Source organism: Physella acuta, unplaced genomic scaffold (assembly GCF_028476545.2).
Source record: "Physella acuta isolate Inbredline_101_S28 unplaced genomic scaffold, ASM2847654v3 ptg000295l, whole genome shotgun sequence".
Classification (NCBI taxonomy): Eukaryota; Metazoa; Mollusca; class Gastropoda; family Physidae; genus Physella; species Physella acuta.
The window spans coordinates 18818-34520 of record NW_026731814.1 but is presented as its reverse complement, the minus strand read 5'-3'; the positions used below and the strand labels follow the sequence as shown (position 1 = coordinate 34520).

Genomic DNA, 15703 nt, shown 5'->3' with positions numbered 1-15703 from the left:
TCCTCACAAGCCGATGATGAAAACTGTAATACTAAAGCGAACACACAACTGACGCTATAAATTACGTGTCTGAGGCAAAAAAAAAAAAAAAAAAAAAAAAAAAAAAAGAAAAAAAAAAGTTATTTCTTTGCTATGTCACCAATACTGTTCAACGTGTAAATCTCATTGCATTTTGACCAATGGCTATTTCATTAAATATTTTTCTCAAACAAGTTTTACATTAAAAAATAACTACAATTCACGTGTAACGGGTACCGACGTCTAGTGTTGTACTAGATACCACCCACGCCCCCACCTCCCAACCTACGCAACAGCGTGACTCAGCCACACGTGAAAACCAAAAGTTGACTAGAAAATAAAAACTAGTCACACGGCAGCCTAAAGTTCCGGGTTCAAAATTTCCGAACGGGATTTCCCCTATATTGAAACAACTCCAAATAATAATAATATCCAGGATGTCGTTATTTTCCGGATAATCCTAGTAGGCCTACTTGAAAGCCAAAAACACTCTCAACAAAACTCTTGAACTTTGAGAAAAGCAAATCCTTTTTTTATAATGTTATTTTTGGTACGATTTTTAAAACACATATAGACATTTATAACACAAATTATATCTTTATGTTCAATATCGAAGAAAAAAACAGAATTGATCTAGTACTCTTAAGAAATAATTAAACTTTAATTGGATACACATTCCGGGGGTGGGGGGGGGTGGTGGTACTAGGGAGGATGTATGGGGTTGAGGACAGTGAGGAGGTTGGGGTATTAAAATAAAAATATACGATAATTTCCCCTACTAGATAAAGCCCTAAACTATTTGCGATATAAGGCCCACCACCAGTGTTTCTTCCAGACTTTTTTCTCCGGGGGGGGGGGGCACTTGAAATTTTCGGGGTGGGGGTGGGGGGCGTTAGACTTTCTTCGGGGGGGGGGGGGCGGACACTGTTAAAAGTATATATTTTCTATATAAATTTCATTTCGTCCGGGGGGGGGGGCGGGGCAGTAACCTGGAAGAAACTCTGCCCACCATAAGCCAAGATATTTTATGTTACCCAATCTGTTTTATTTTCTGCAGAGTTTTCATTAGGACAAATAATGGAGTAGTATATTTAAGGATATATATTAAAAATTGGGAGGGTCCCGTCCCGTCCCCCCTCCCCCCTCAACAAGGTGGCGGCCTAAGCTATAATATGTTTAGCTTGTCCACAATCCGGCACTATCTATATGGAGGAGTTGTGTTTCACAAGTTCAACAAGTTTAGAAAAAAAAAGTGAAAAGAAAATTTCCGAAGATCTAAAAATAACCCACTTTACAAAAAGCCTTTTAAAAAGCGGGTTGAGGATAGACCTACACCTACGTGGGATAACCCACGGTCATGTGATCTACTTCAGACAAGTCTCGCTTTATATATAAGACAAATATACTCTCTATATAAATAATTTTAACCAAGGTGACTTGCTGAAATGAAATATTCTACTCTAGTTTTATTTCTCGACTGCAATACTGTAATATAAGCCGTTTATTTTTCTTGAAAATTCTTTATTTTTTCATCGTGTTGTTTCCAGGATTTGCTATTGGTAAGTGTAATTGTTTTGTTTATTTCAAAAGTAGGTCTACACACAGACACGCGCTTGTATTGGATATAGTACGGAGGTGTGTAGTTGCTTATCTGGCGTGTTAAAATCGATCAGGAAATTGACGATAGTTCAATTCATTATCGTGCATTGATAAGAACGCACAGATATTTACACCTGAAGTTTGTGTGTTTGTGTGTATCTGTGTGCGAGGCGCATTTGAGTGTACATTTGTACAGATTTTTTTTATTGTGGGCAGCAGATATCGCAGCCTTTATGAAATAAAATTTAAAAAACAAACTGAAATTTAAGTTAAATTCAAATTTCAAATGTTCGCCTTGTGATGGACTGCTGTTTTTTTCCCCTTCTACCTATGACTATGAGTAGTATATTAGGTCCCTTTTGGAGCGAATTTGGGATGCGCAAAGGTTATATAGCAAAATACTCGGATCGGGATGTACAACGAGATATAGTAAAATACTCGGATCGGGATGCGCAAAGACATATAGTAAAATACTCCCACCACCTGGTGGTGGCGCAGGGTAGGGGGTGGGGGTGGTGTCGCAGCATGGGGTTTGTTTATTTGATTTCTTTGTATGTGTGTTTAATAGTAAACGGAGAGGGGTGGTTGAGGGGAGGGGTGAGTAATGATGGGTTTGAGGGTAGGGGTGTGCTAGTTGTACTTTGTGAATAACATCCATTAAAGATAACGATCAGCCACAGCTGTTACGTATCGACCCGCCCGCGAAGTTTTCAGGGCTGTGCGTTTTAATGGGAATGTATTGATCGCACCCACTGGGCCATCACACCTAATTAAATTTTTGTTATGCTTCACCGAGTTTCCCCCGAGCGGTTGACAGGTTATGGTGATTTATGTGGGTTCGCGAAGCCATCCCACCGGGGGGTATGGTAATTAACGCAAAGCCAGCGTTAAGTGTGGGAACACCTGTTACCACGTTAATCGATTTTACCGATCGCTTTGTTAGCTCCGCGAAGTACATAGGTCATTATGCAACAGCTGTTGTGCGACAGCTGGTGGTGTAATTAGGCCGATCAACCGTATAAATGACCGCGAAAATTTTGTTTTAATCACTTCAACTTCGGACTTCACACCAAACTTCACCGCGACTTATCCAGCCTGAGACGTCTGTTGACTCCTGAGACTAAACCCATGCCAGCTTTACCAATCATCACATCTACCTAACCCTATACGGACCACATCTTTTGTGCGTGTTTATTCTATTAAAGGTAAGGTTAATATTACTTTTGTGTTAAGGGAGCTAACCCCTTTTAATTAATCCTTTTTCTAAATACGTAGTCACAGGTATTTAATTTTGTATCGTACACCGAGGTAAGGTTAATAGTACGTATTGTTTTAAGGTAGCTAACCCTATTAAAATACCTTTTAATTAATTATTTTACTTTTTAGTGTACATCGAGGTAAGGTGAATAGTACGTTTATTTTAAGGGAACTAACCCCATTAAAATACCCTTTAAATAAATATGTATCTAAATAAGTAGGCAACTGTATTCCTTTTTAGTGTACAGTCGACTCATCGACACAGCCGCTCCATCGACCGAGCCTATTGAGCTACCTACCCATCCCTGAGGCATCCACTGAACCAAACGTTCCAACTACATCCAACTACACCACTTTGGATCTCCACATACAGCTAACTTCACGTTCAGCTTAGACGTGCAAACCCGTAGGTACGTTTCGTTTTTTTTTTTTATTTTGTTTTAAGTCTGTATTTTATTTTATGTATTTTATTGTATGTAATTCTTTTTATTCTTCAGCTACCGATCTACCCAGTCATCCAACTACTAGACACGTCGTCAATAATGGAAGCCGGCCAGTCTACCAGCCACCCAGCCATGACCCGTAACAAGTGTGACATATGCGAGCTGGTATTCAGCCGCAGAAACGATTTGACAAGGCATCATGACTCTGTACACGGACGACAAAGACATTCGTGTTCAACATGCGGGAAAGTATTTACACTACTTTCCAATTTAACAAGACACTTTAAGAAAACACACACCAACCAAACATTACTAACCGACACCCCATCAGCAACTGAGAGACAAACCCTCCAACCCCCAACAGCGACTCAAACAGACAGTACCATTAATTCACACACCGATATTTTTCCTGTAGACGGACTTAGGGGAGATGCGTTAGACCTACATTTAGAGGACATAAACGACATTGACTTACCATTAGACGAAATTGACACCCTTTATAACCTAAACAGAGAATTGCAAACCATATACCTTGACAATTGGGATGCCATACAGACACACGGTAATACTGGTAAACATTTATCCACATTCAATTTTTTTCACAACCCATTAGACACTACACCCATAGACTGGAATTCAAAACTTATAGATACAATTTTTACTCCACAAACTAAACGATTCAAAATCAACTACAGCCATCACACCATATTAAAACACAAAGAAACAGGGGAATATAGGTTCTTTCATTCGAGTAATAATAATGCATGCGTCCTTGAGCTACCTAAATTAATTCACAATAGACAAGATTTTAAAGAATTTTTAGATCACTTAAACAATGCGGACATACTTAACTACGCACAACATACTAGGCCGAATACAAAATACATGGTCGAGGTCATACCAGCCACCACCTTTTTTCTCTATCACCTCAACGAATATCCCCTAGAATGACTTCTCACATACATCCAATACAGAAACTCACTTTCAACTTTTACATTAAAAGTCAAGTACACGCAGACAATGTGACAACATCTCCCCTAGACATATAAGACCTTTTAGTTTAGCAACCGTGACTTTAACAAGACTTTACTGTAAATATGTAAATAAGACAGAACCATGACCGAATGCTGATGGGGTTGTTTTTTATTCAATAAAAACTTATGATATAAACGGTCTTGTTGATGTGTGTTATTGTTTTGTTACTTGTCCCTGCAAATTATGTAACTCGGTATCCTGTATAAGATGTATGACTGGAAGCAAAATCAACCATTTAAAACGATGGATCCGAGATGGAAACATCCCTTTACCGCTCTGATCGCTGGGCCAACTGGGAGTGGTAAAACAGTATTTGTCAAAACCTTTTTATCCCAGGTGTCAGAGATGATGGATCCGGCACCCGAGGAAATTTATTACTGTTACGGGGAGTGGCAACCTTTGTTTGATACCATAAAGAACGTTCAGTTTGTGGAAGGTCTTCCTGACTTAGAAAATGGATCAATGGGGGATGGAAAACGTCGACGTCTAGTCGTCATCGATGATTTGATGGCGGAAACAGATGAGCGAATTACAAAATTGTTTACGAAAGGGAGTCACCATCGTAATATTAGTGTCATGTATATTGTCCAAAACCTATTCGGGAAAAATAAAGAACAAAGAACCATCAGTCTCAATTCGCATTACATAGTGTTGTTCAAGAACCCTAGAGACGGTTCACAAATTACAAATTTGGCAAAACAAATGTATCCCGGTCGCGTTTCGTATGTCCAGGAAAGTTTTAAGGACGCAACATCGGCCCCTCATGGTTATTTGTTGATCGACCTTCGACAGGAAACACCGGATAATCTGAGATTACGCAGTAGTATCTTTTCTTACGAGCAGCAAGTCGTTTACGTCCCGAAATAAAAGCAGCCATGTCTGAGTCGGTAAAACAACAAGGTGAGATGTTAAGGTTTTTGGCTCGGGCCAAACCACCCGCCGTGAAAGCCGTTGTCGAAAATGCTACCCCACAACTCGTAAAAACGTTATGCGAGTGCTGTCACAATGTCTTAAAAGGCAACGTTCCCCTCACGCCCGGTCAGAAGAGACGTTTGCGTCGTCACAAAGTGAACTTGAGACAACTTACCAAAAAGTCATTGACCGTCAAAAGACGAAAGCAAATTTTGCAGACCGGTGGTTTCCTAGGTGCTTTACTCGGACCAGTTCTCGGTGTGCTTAAAGGTGTCTTGGGATTTTAAAGATGGCCAGGAAAATGCTTTTAATGGATCCTCGAATATTAGAGTCTATGCAACAAAAAGCATATGTACCACCCGATACACTCAACGATAGTCTACGCCTTTTGGATATGCAAATGGAACATATCTTAAATAGGGAAGATTTGTCACCACACGACAAAGTGAGACAATATCAAAAGACACTACAGCTCTACACGACGCGACTTAGCGATTATAGAAACAAGTCCCTAGGATTAGTCGATGTGAAACCATCCACCGTGAATACCCCAACGACCGAGGTTGAAAAACCACAAGAAAACATAACCGAACCTAAAAAAGAAACGATAGACATAACAGAATCTGAAACTAAAACGAAATCCGGCTCGCCTGACTCTGATATTCGCCCCTCGAAGAAAACGAAGACACACGTAGAAAAAACACCACCATCGAAACGTACCAGAAGTAAGAAAACTAAAACAAGCACTACCAAATGGGACGCGTGGGAAAAAACCAAACACTAAAAAGACATTACTATGATCCTAGTAGACCAGGTGCCTACGGCGGCGTGTTTAAGCACCCTGAAATTGGAACTAAGAAAATTAAAGAATGGTTAAGTCATCAGGATACCTACACGTTACATAAACCTCTTCGGCGACGCTTTCAGAGGCGCGCCACCATCACCGGTGGGATAAATCACCAGTTTCAAGCGGATCTTATAGATATGCGCATGTTACGAAAGTACAATGGTGGTGCTTCTTACCTAGTGACCTGCATCGATGTGTTTAGCAAATTCGCCTGGGCGATTCCGATAAAGAAAAAAACGGGTAAGGCTCTAGCGGAGGCCGTACGTAAAATATTTACTACTAGAAAACCTATAAATTTTCAAACAGACAAAGGTAGTGAATTTGTCAACAAGACATTTTTAAAATTTCTTAAAGATGAAGGCGTTCATTTCTTTACCACTGAGAATGAAGATATTAAGGCGGCTATAGTTGAGAGATTCAATCGAACATTAAAAGAAAAAATGTGGCGGTACTTTACAAAAACAAATCGTCTTCGTTACATTGATGTCGTAGACGACTTGATCACCAACTATAACCACTCGTACCATAGGAGTATTCGTATGGCCCCTGTGAATGTTAATTTGTCTAATCAAGAAAGGGTCTGGAATACTTTATACGAACATGGGGACATTACTTATCGAAAAGTATTTAACGAAGGTGATCGTGTACGGATCGGCCAAAGCCGAAACACGTTTAAAAAGGGTTATACCCCGTCGTGGACGGAAGAACTGTTTACGGTGAGCCGCGTGAACGCGACAACGCCTGTAACATACGTCTTGAAAGATGATTCAGGTGAAGAAGTGAAAGGTTCGTTTTACAAAGAGGAGCTTCAGAAAGTGGGGGACAAAAAAGTGTACCGCGTCGAACAAATTATACAAGAAAGAAAGGGTGTCGGTGGTAAAGAGTATTTAGTCAAGTGGTTCGGTTATAACCCTTCATTCAACAGTTGGATTTCAGCTAGAGACATTTCGAAATATAAAGACTAAGGATGGAGGAAACGGTAAAAAGCCTAAGTCTGGATGACCCCGTGTTGGAAGAAACGCTCAGACCGTTCGGTGGGATCGAGGTGAGACCCAGATCCACCACGTCTTCTATCGGTTCGACCATTTCGAGTTGGTTCGGTAGACTAAGGACACGACCGGAAATCGTTTTCATCTCTCAAATGTTGGTTATATTTGTCGTCATTGCTTTTTCACTATTTAATCTGACGCGTGGAACGGTCGACGACAAAGAGGGAAAACTCTGGGTCGTGTTGTTATCCAGCTGTCTCGGATATATTTTACCTAACCCAACCATTGCAAGGACCAAAATTTTACAATGAGTTTTTATGTGACCCTGCCTAGCAATACATCACCGAATGTTTTTCCAGACAACGAGGCTGGGCATTTTTTCGTTAAATTACCACAGACTATCGATGTGAGTTTACACTACGAAGTTGGTCTGGTCGAGATTCAAATGCCGAACGCGTTTTGTATGCTTAGAGAACATCAAATTTGGCTCCAGTATCATTCCAGTACGGAAGGTGAAGACGTTAACCTTTTCATATATGGAGTACGACAGACCAAAAATAATTACATAGACCCGCTTGTTAACGCTATTAAAAAACTAATAAAAAGAGATATTGATGAACAAAAAGTGGAAGTTATAATTTCAAACTGTAACAAGGGATTTAAGAAAGTTGTCGTAAAAGTAATTGCGGCTGGAATAGAAAGTACCATCCGTGACAGGTTGACAGGCTATTTACATATTCCTGGTAGAGTTAGGGAGAAACATCTCCCTGAAGACGAAGTAAAAACGGTATTCGTCTATTGTGACCTCGTAAAAACGAGACCGGTTGGTGATGTCATGGTCCCTTTGCTTCGAACCGTACCGATCGTTGAGAAGAACCCAAGTTCCGTTTTTCGTATTTACGACAAACCACACTACATCCCCCTGAACCGCTTTTCATTCGACACTGTGGAAATACTTTTATGCGATGACTTGGGACAAACGCTCTCATTCACAAGTGGAACGTCGGTGTTGACACTCCATTTTAGAACACGTAAACATTTCGATCTCGAATAACTCACACCATGGTGAAACACACACTTTTACATCGAAACCCTAAATTGTACGAGGATTTTTACTGTAACCAGTACGGTGATGGTTTACCCGTTTTTATCGGTGGACGAAATCAGAGAGGACACGGTATTGGTAGTTTCTTTAGTGGTCTAGGTCGAATGGTCCTCCCTTGGATAAAGACGGGAGGTAAGGCTTTACTCAGAGAAGGAGTTAGTACCGGGTTGCAAGTGGCAAACGACGCATTAGCGGGAAGAGACGTTGGAGAATCGTTTAAAGAACACGCCAAGGAAGCCGGACATCGTTTATTGCAAGGCGCCGTTGATCACCTAGGACAAAACCAATCAGGAAGCGGGTTGAGAAGAAAGCGGGGGTTCTCGAGACCACCGGGTGAACCCTTCGAACAACAGATAAAACTAACACGCAGACCAAACCACAAACATTCGAAGACGTGTGTTAAGAAGAAGCATCCCAACTATTCAGATATATTTGCTTAACCATGGCTCTTATTCACCCGAGTTCCTGTGAGTGCTTACATTCTGGATTGGATTTATTTAGTACACCCCCGACACAAACTGCCGTCGAGGAGGGTCAATTTGTTGAAATACATCCCTTGGCGTCCTTGGCACAAGGTGCACCTATAGAATTTGCCATTTCTGGCAACAGTGAAGACTATCTCGATTTGTTTAATACTTATTTACACGTGCGCGCTAAAGTAACCTTAGCGAATGGTGATTCAATACCAGCGGACGTTGATGTCGCACCCGTCAATTATTTTTTGCACAGTTTATTTTCACAAGTGGATATTTCTCTAAACGATACGCTAATTACTGCTAGTGAGAACACCTATCCGTATCGCGCCTATCTGGAAGCTACGTTAAATCACGGGGAAGAGGCCAAGAATGGGTCTCTATCGGCCGCTCTTTATGCGAGGGACTTAGCCTGTTATTTCGAGGAATTCAAAGATGACAATAATGAAGGGTATAGGATTCGCCGCACCACCGCTGCTGAAAGTCATGAGATCGATATGATGGGACGTATACACTCTGACATTTTCGCTCAAGATCGGTATATGCTGAATGGTGTTGACATTAAAATTAAACTTACACCCGCAAAAGACAGTTTCACTCTCTTGACAGCAGAACCAAACAAGGGATATAAAGCGGTTATAACGTACGCAACATTGGTGGTTAGAAAAGCCAGACTTAACCCCGCCATTTCTATCGCACACGAAAAGGCTTTAACGACAACAAATGCAAAATACCCTTTTAAACGCGTTGTAATAAAAACCTTTGCTATACCGAAAGGTATGTTAAGTCACAACCAAGACAATTTGTATATGAGTCAAACACCGACCCGTTTAGTGATCGGTCTAGTCGCCTCTACCGCCTTTAATGGAAGTTACACGAAAAACCCCTTCAATTTTCAACATTTTCACTTGACGTATTTAAATGTAAGCGTTGATGGTCGCTCGTTATCGGGAAAACCACTGGTCATGGACTTTGATAAGAAACAAGCCATTAGAGCGTTTTTCAATAGTAACCTCGCTCTTGGTATGGTTGGAAAAGATGCTGGTAATGGGATAGATTATAAAAACTTTAAGAACGGGTATACCCTGTTTGCTTTTGATTTAAGCCCTAGTCTTTTGGATGGTGAACAATTTGAATTGGCTAAATCCGGACCTGTTTCTATTGAACTTAAATTTTCACAAGTTACAGCTGACCCGATTCAAGTTATTGTGTATGCTGAACTTGATTCGGTGTTAGAAATTTCGAAAACGAGGCAAGTGCTGACAGATTACACCGCCTAACTTGGCCTATAAAAGAAAATGAACACAAGAGAACTACAAAGTATACTGGCCGCGGACTTATTTGTGCAACGCACAACTCTCTTTGCCGTTTTAGCGTGCGATCAGTTACCCGCGCGGCTCGATAGAACGAAGCAAGCGGCATTCATTATCAATCTAGATTCGTCCTCGGAGGCAGGGAGTCATTGGGTTGGTCTATTTTTCAACGGACTATCGCAATTTACTTATTTCGATAGTTTTGGCTTACCACCTCGGGAGCCGGCCATTTTGTCTTTTATAAAAAATAATTCAAACAGACCACTCGTTTACAATTCAAGAGTGTTACAAGATATTCTAACCAACAGTTGTGGGCTATATGCAGCCTATTTTGTTTTGAAGAAAGCTCGAGGTGCAAATTTAAAAGTTATATTACAACCCTTTTCGGCGTCAGCGAGTCGTCAATATATTAACGATCGTATTATAACACGTTTAACACTTCAAATTATTGGAACTAACTATAAAAGATTATTTCAAGATGTCTAATGAAGATTGGATACTTGTGGCCAGGAGTAACAATAAAGTGACGGAAATACGAACGATGAATCACACCGGATTTAAATTGGCGATTGTTAGCCAATTCATGAACAAAAACACTTTAAATCTTAGAGAGCTTATAGATGGGACCGATCTTAATTTTCCTACAAATTCTGGTGTTAGTATGAGTCGCGTCTGCTTTGAGCGCCTGTTGAGTTTACAGGATGAAATTTTAAAAGCCTTTGATGAATTGGAAAAACGTTAATAAACAAATAAAATATAAGAAGACTTTTGTTCTAATTTTAGTGTGTGTGTGTGTGTATATATATATACGTGTAGCATACGCGTACTAGAAAACCAACAAGGTAATGTCCGGTTGGTCGGCCTAATTACACCACCAGCTGTCGCACAACAGCTGTTGCATAATGACCTACGTGCTTCGCGGAGCTAACAAAGCGATCGGTAAAATCGATTAACGTGGTAACAGGTGTTCCCACACTTAACGCTGGCTTTGCGTTAATTACCATACCCCCCCGGTGGGATGGCTTCGCGAACCCACATAAATCACCATAACCTGTCAACCGCTCGGGGGAAACTCGGTGAAGCATAACAAAAATTTAATTAGGTGTGATGGCCCAGTGGGTGCGATCAATACATTCCCATTAAAACGCACAGCCCTGAAAACTTCGCGGGCGGGTCGATACGTAACAGCTGTGGCTGATCGTTATCTTTAATGGATGTTATTCACAAAGTACAACTAGCACACCCCTACCCTCAAACCCATCATTACTCACCCCTCCCCTCAACCACCCCTCTCCGTTTACTATTAAACACACATACAAAGAAATCAAATAAACAAACCCCATGCTGCGACACCACCCCCACCCCCTACCCTGCGCCACCACCAGGTGGTGGGAGTATTTTACTATATGTCTTTGCGCATCCCGATCCGAGTATTTTACTATATCTCGTTGTACATCCCGATCCGAGTATTTTGCTATATAACCTTTGCGCATCCCAAATTCGCTCCAAAAGGGACCTAATATACTACTACTATGACTGGTATTTAAAGAAAAAAGAGTGTCTTTAAAAAAAAAATCCACTTATTTGTTATAGTTAAATCGCTAGTTAGATATTCGCCCAAATCACCACACTGTTTTTGGTTGCTGAGTGTAACGAATTCCCTAATAAGAAAATAAAATGAGTTTCGTTATCGATTTGTGTTGTTTTTTAATGAAAGTTTTAATATGAGTGTCTAGTATTTTGTTTCTTGAACGTACACAACAGTGTTATTCATTTACAGCCAATCAGCGGCCTAGGCACAACAGGGGAGACAACACACTTGATAACACGCACCCAGGTAAACACGGCTACGAAATGAATTTATGCCATTTTATTACCGTTTTATCTAAGATGCACTTAATATCTTTATTATAAGAATAACAGAGGAATAATGTAAAACTTTAAAAATACTAACATTGCTTATCATTAATACTTACTTAATAATTAATAGTATATCGTTTCACCATATGCCGTCATGATTTACATCTGAGTTATATAGGCTCAAAAATGAAACGCATTAATACCTATGGATCATAATTACTCATAACAATGTTTTCCTCCCTACACCAGGGGTCGGCAACCTTTTGAAGCGGAAGAGCCAAAAGTCACAATTTTCAAAATTTCCCTGGTTTTAAAGAGCCACTAACATTATTTTATTTCAAATATTTTATTTTTTTATTAAGATTATTAGTATTTGTGCAAGGAGCTGGAGAGCCGCATCTTGATATCAAAAGAGCCGCATGCGGCTCGCGAGCCGCAGGTTGCCGACCCCTGCCCTACACATTAGAATTGAATAGATGTGCAATAAATTATGACTGGTAACGTTTCTAATTTAAGAAGTGATCAAGAGTTATCGGAACTGTTGTATTATCGTTCCTGATTAACAACGAAACAATGGAATATCTTTGCTGTTGGACATTTTCCAAAGGTTTGTTCATGCTTCTTAAAAAATGATTTGTTAACATATAGATATTGGATATATGATACATGTATGTATATCATGCGTATTCTACATACATTGTAATACATATATATATATATATATATATATATATATATATATATATATATATATATATATATAAGCTCTATATGGACATATATAAATGTAGAGCCATGTAAACATGTGATATACAATCTAGGTGTGGCTGTGAACGACCTTTCACCCCACTACAGGATGGTGGTAGTGGGAGACCTATGGAGTGGTAAAACCAGTTTGATCTACAGATTCACCAGAGGCACTTTACCAGGGGACGACACTCAGACGGTATTCGACACCGACGAGGTTCAAATACCGATAGATAACAAAAAGGTTGGTGCGTGTTTGATGATGTGCTGTTGTCTCCCTTTACCTCGCTGACTTCTTGTTTGGTGTTTTTGCTGTGTGTGTTTGTGTGTGTGTAAAGTTTTATTCAGCAGTGGCGTCGCTTTGTCGGGCGGCACTTCATGGTGTCACCCCCCCCCCACAAGAAACAAAGTATATATATATATATATATATATATATATATATATATATATATATATATATATATATATATATATATATATATATATATATATATATATGAGTGTGTGTGTGTGTGTCGGCCTACACAGGGCTATAATTAAAATATATGCCACATACGCTTTAATCACTGCAGATTCAATTGTAACGATGGTTATCTATAGTCTGTTAATAATATAGTTGGATGTAATATTGTTTTCCCTATAATTAGCACGATTACGTCATGATGTCACCGCCCCCCCCCCCCCATCATCTTGTAATAATTGTCGATTTGTACGTAAAAGAATAATTAACTTTAATTAATCATTAATGGAACTGGCAAAAAGCATTTTTCTTTTATACATTTAGCAATTTATTTTTGCCTTGGTGTCACCCCCCTAAATGATGTCACCCTGTGCGGGTTGCACCCCAGCCCTCGCTACGCCTCGCTATTCAGTAGATCACCCATACCTTTTAGGCCTTAGGGGATCCCCCACCTCCTCCTGCATTTTGAAAAAAGAAACGTACTTGTTTTTTTGACACATTTTTATCAGAGGGTGGGGGAAAAGGACTTAAAATTTCCAGAGAAATGTCTGAAAGAAACAGTGGCAATCTATACAACATGCCATATTCTATTTCGGCTAGATTAAAAGAAAGAAGATCGTAGCAGTAGTTGTAATGTCGTCTTGAAGTATTACATCAAACTAGGCCGGAAGTTATTAAGGGGAAGTGTGTAGAATTATAAATTATAACATTCGACGAACGTTTTTGTCAAATGAGTTTCATTTGGTTTTTATGTTGCCGTATCCACGAATTCTTAAAGCGGTAAAATATGAAACTTTCGCGTTTTAGAAATTTTTAAAAATAAATTGTAATAGAAATTTATTAAAATACTTTATGTTGACCGAGCTCAGTCGATATTTAAAAAAAAAAAAAAAAAAAATAGATGTTTAAAAACAATTCAAATGCAATTTTGAGGGGGGGGGGGGGGGGGGGGTGGAGGTTGGCAGAGGAGTGATGTCATTTTAGGGGTTGGGGGTCCGATTTTTTTGTGACAGTGTGTTGCGGAGTGGGGGGGGGGGGGGCAATCCTTAAAAAAGCATAACGTCATTAATGGATGATCCCTAAATTGTGTTGGATGAAATTCCTCCCTCCATAATACAATTTTAAAAAATCAAAGAAGCTGTCCGCCTACATACCAGACTAAGCCTTTTGTTAATAAAATGTCCAACCTTATCTTAAGCCTCAGTACTTCCGTGATCAGGTTTCAAAACGGAAACAATGAAAACGCTCCGCCTGCTTATCATATCACGTGACAATGCACTGAGCAAATATCACGGAACATTCTCCGGATAGCAACCTTCTGTGGTGTCAATAAATGATGTCACGTGTTTGATGGTAGTTTGATCCCAACCCTCTATCGGCACGAACAGAGTTTCTTCCAGGCATCTCTTCGGGGGGGGGGGGGGGGGGCGAAGCCCTCCCCGAAATTTTTTTACCGCCCCCCCCCCCCCCCGAACGAAATGAAATTTATATAATTTATATAGAAAATATATACTTTTTACAGTGTCGCACCCCCCCCCCGAAGAAAGTCTACCGCCCCCCGAAAATTTCAAGTGCCCTCCCGGAGAAAAAAGTCTGGAAGAAACACTGGGCACGAATTGTCACTTTCCTCTCAATAGCAGGAAGGGAGAGGGTACCCCTCTCTGGATAAATGCCTGAAAAAAAATCACAGCTCAAAAGACGTTACAATAAAATCCACCCCATTTCATTAAATGACCAAAGTTCTATACGGAAATTAATATAATTGTTACGTTTTATTTTATAGAAAATGTTTATGCCACATTTCGTAACTCTCTCCCCTCCTCCCCCCACCCCCCCCCCCTTTGAACACATAGTCACAAAATTCTTAAATCCATCTCCACTTAAACGTAAAACGTCACGTATGAACGATCTCTCAGTTAAAAAGGTATATAATTTTAAGAAGCCGCCTATGTGAAGTAAAATGTAAAAGATGGGGGGGAGGGGGGTTCTAGACCAGATATTGTGTGTCTTCCAATAGTAAACAAGCGTGTTTCCATTGGTTCAAAAAGCCCAAACACCAACAGCAGCCATTTTTATTTCTCCCCAGGTATACCTGACGATCAGAGACACGTCCGGTACAGAAGAGGACGCGCGAATCCGCGCCCTAGCATACGACAGCTGTGACGTCATTCTCATCTGCTTCTCTGTGGCGTCGCCTCAGTCGCTCCACAACGTGGTGTCCGAGTGGGCTTCAGAGGTCCACCACCTGTGTAAAAACGTGCCCTATTTACTGGTGGGGACCCACGCAGATCTAAGGGACAACTCGAAACTTAAAAGAGCCGAAAAAGAGGTTAAATTTATTAGCAACAAAAAAGGGGAGCAAACTGCGAAAATGATAGGAGCTAAAGGATATTTTGAGTTCTCTGCTCTTGACGAGAGAAATGCGGTGAAAAAGTCGAAATTTATTTTTGGTAGAGCTGTTAGAGAAGTTATGAAAATCCGGAAAACTTTTGGATCTTAACAGTGTTAATTTAACTGTGAAATATTGGAACACCTCGCGTACTGAAATAACGAAAAAGTAGGGTGAAACAAGGAGGACGACTGCTGATCATCTTGACCTGATTGTCTGATGGTGACCTTGACCTAATGCTCTGCAGATCGTCTT

General features: G+C 40.2%; 2 protein-coding genes across 4 annotated transcripts; both read left to right on the top strand.

Moving 5' to 3' along the window:
* The first annotated feature begins 1477 nt into the window (after positions 1-1477).
* On the top strand, positions 1478-15626 carry LOC131939806 (rho-related protein racB-like). Of its 3 annotated transcripts, none has more exons than XM_059298325.1 (5): positions 1478-1577; positions 11772-11828; positions 12379-12458; positions 12673-12842; positions 15146-15626. In XM_059298325.1, exons 3-5 carry the CDS (start codon positions 12425-12427, stop codon positions 15557-15559), a joined length of 618 nt encoding a protein of 205 aa, XP_059154308.1. In that variant the 5' UTR covers positions 1478-1577; positions 11772-11828; positions 12379-12424; the 3' UTR covers positions 15560-15626. The 3 variants fall into 3 exon arrangements, with proteins under 3 accessions (XP_059154308.1, XP_059154305.1, XP_059154307.1); XM_059298322.1 differs by having other exon boundaries at positions 12368-12458; XM_059298324.1 differs by lacking the exon at positions 1478-1577 and having other exon boundaries at positions 11756-11828; positions 12368-12458.
* LOC131939805 (uncharacterized protein F54H12.2-like) lies at positions 8648-9958 on the top strand. The gene has a single exon (XM_059298321.1). It carries the CDS (start codon positions 8648-8650, stop codon positions 9956-9958), a length of 1311 nt encoding a protein of 436 aa, XP_059154304.1.
* Positions 15627-15703: the final 77 nt, after the last annotated feature.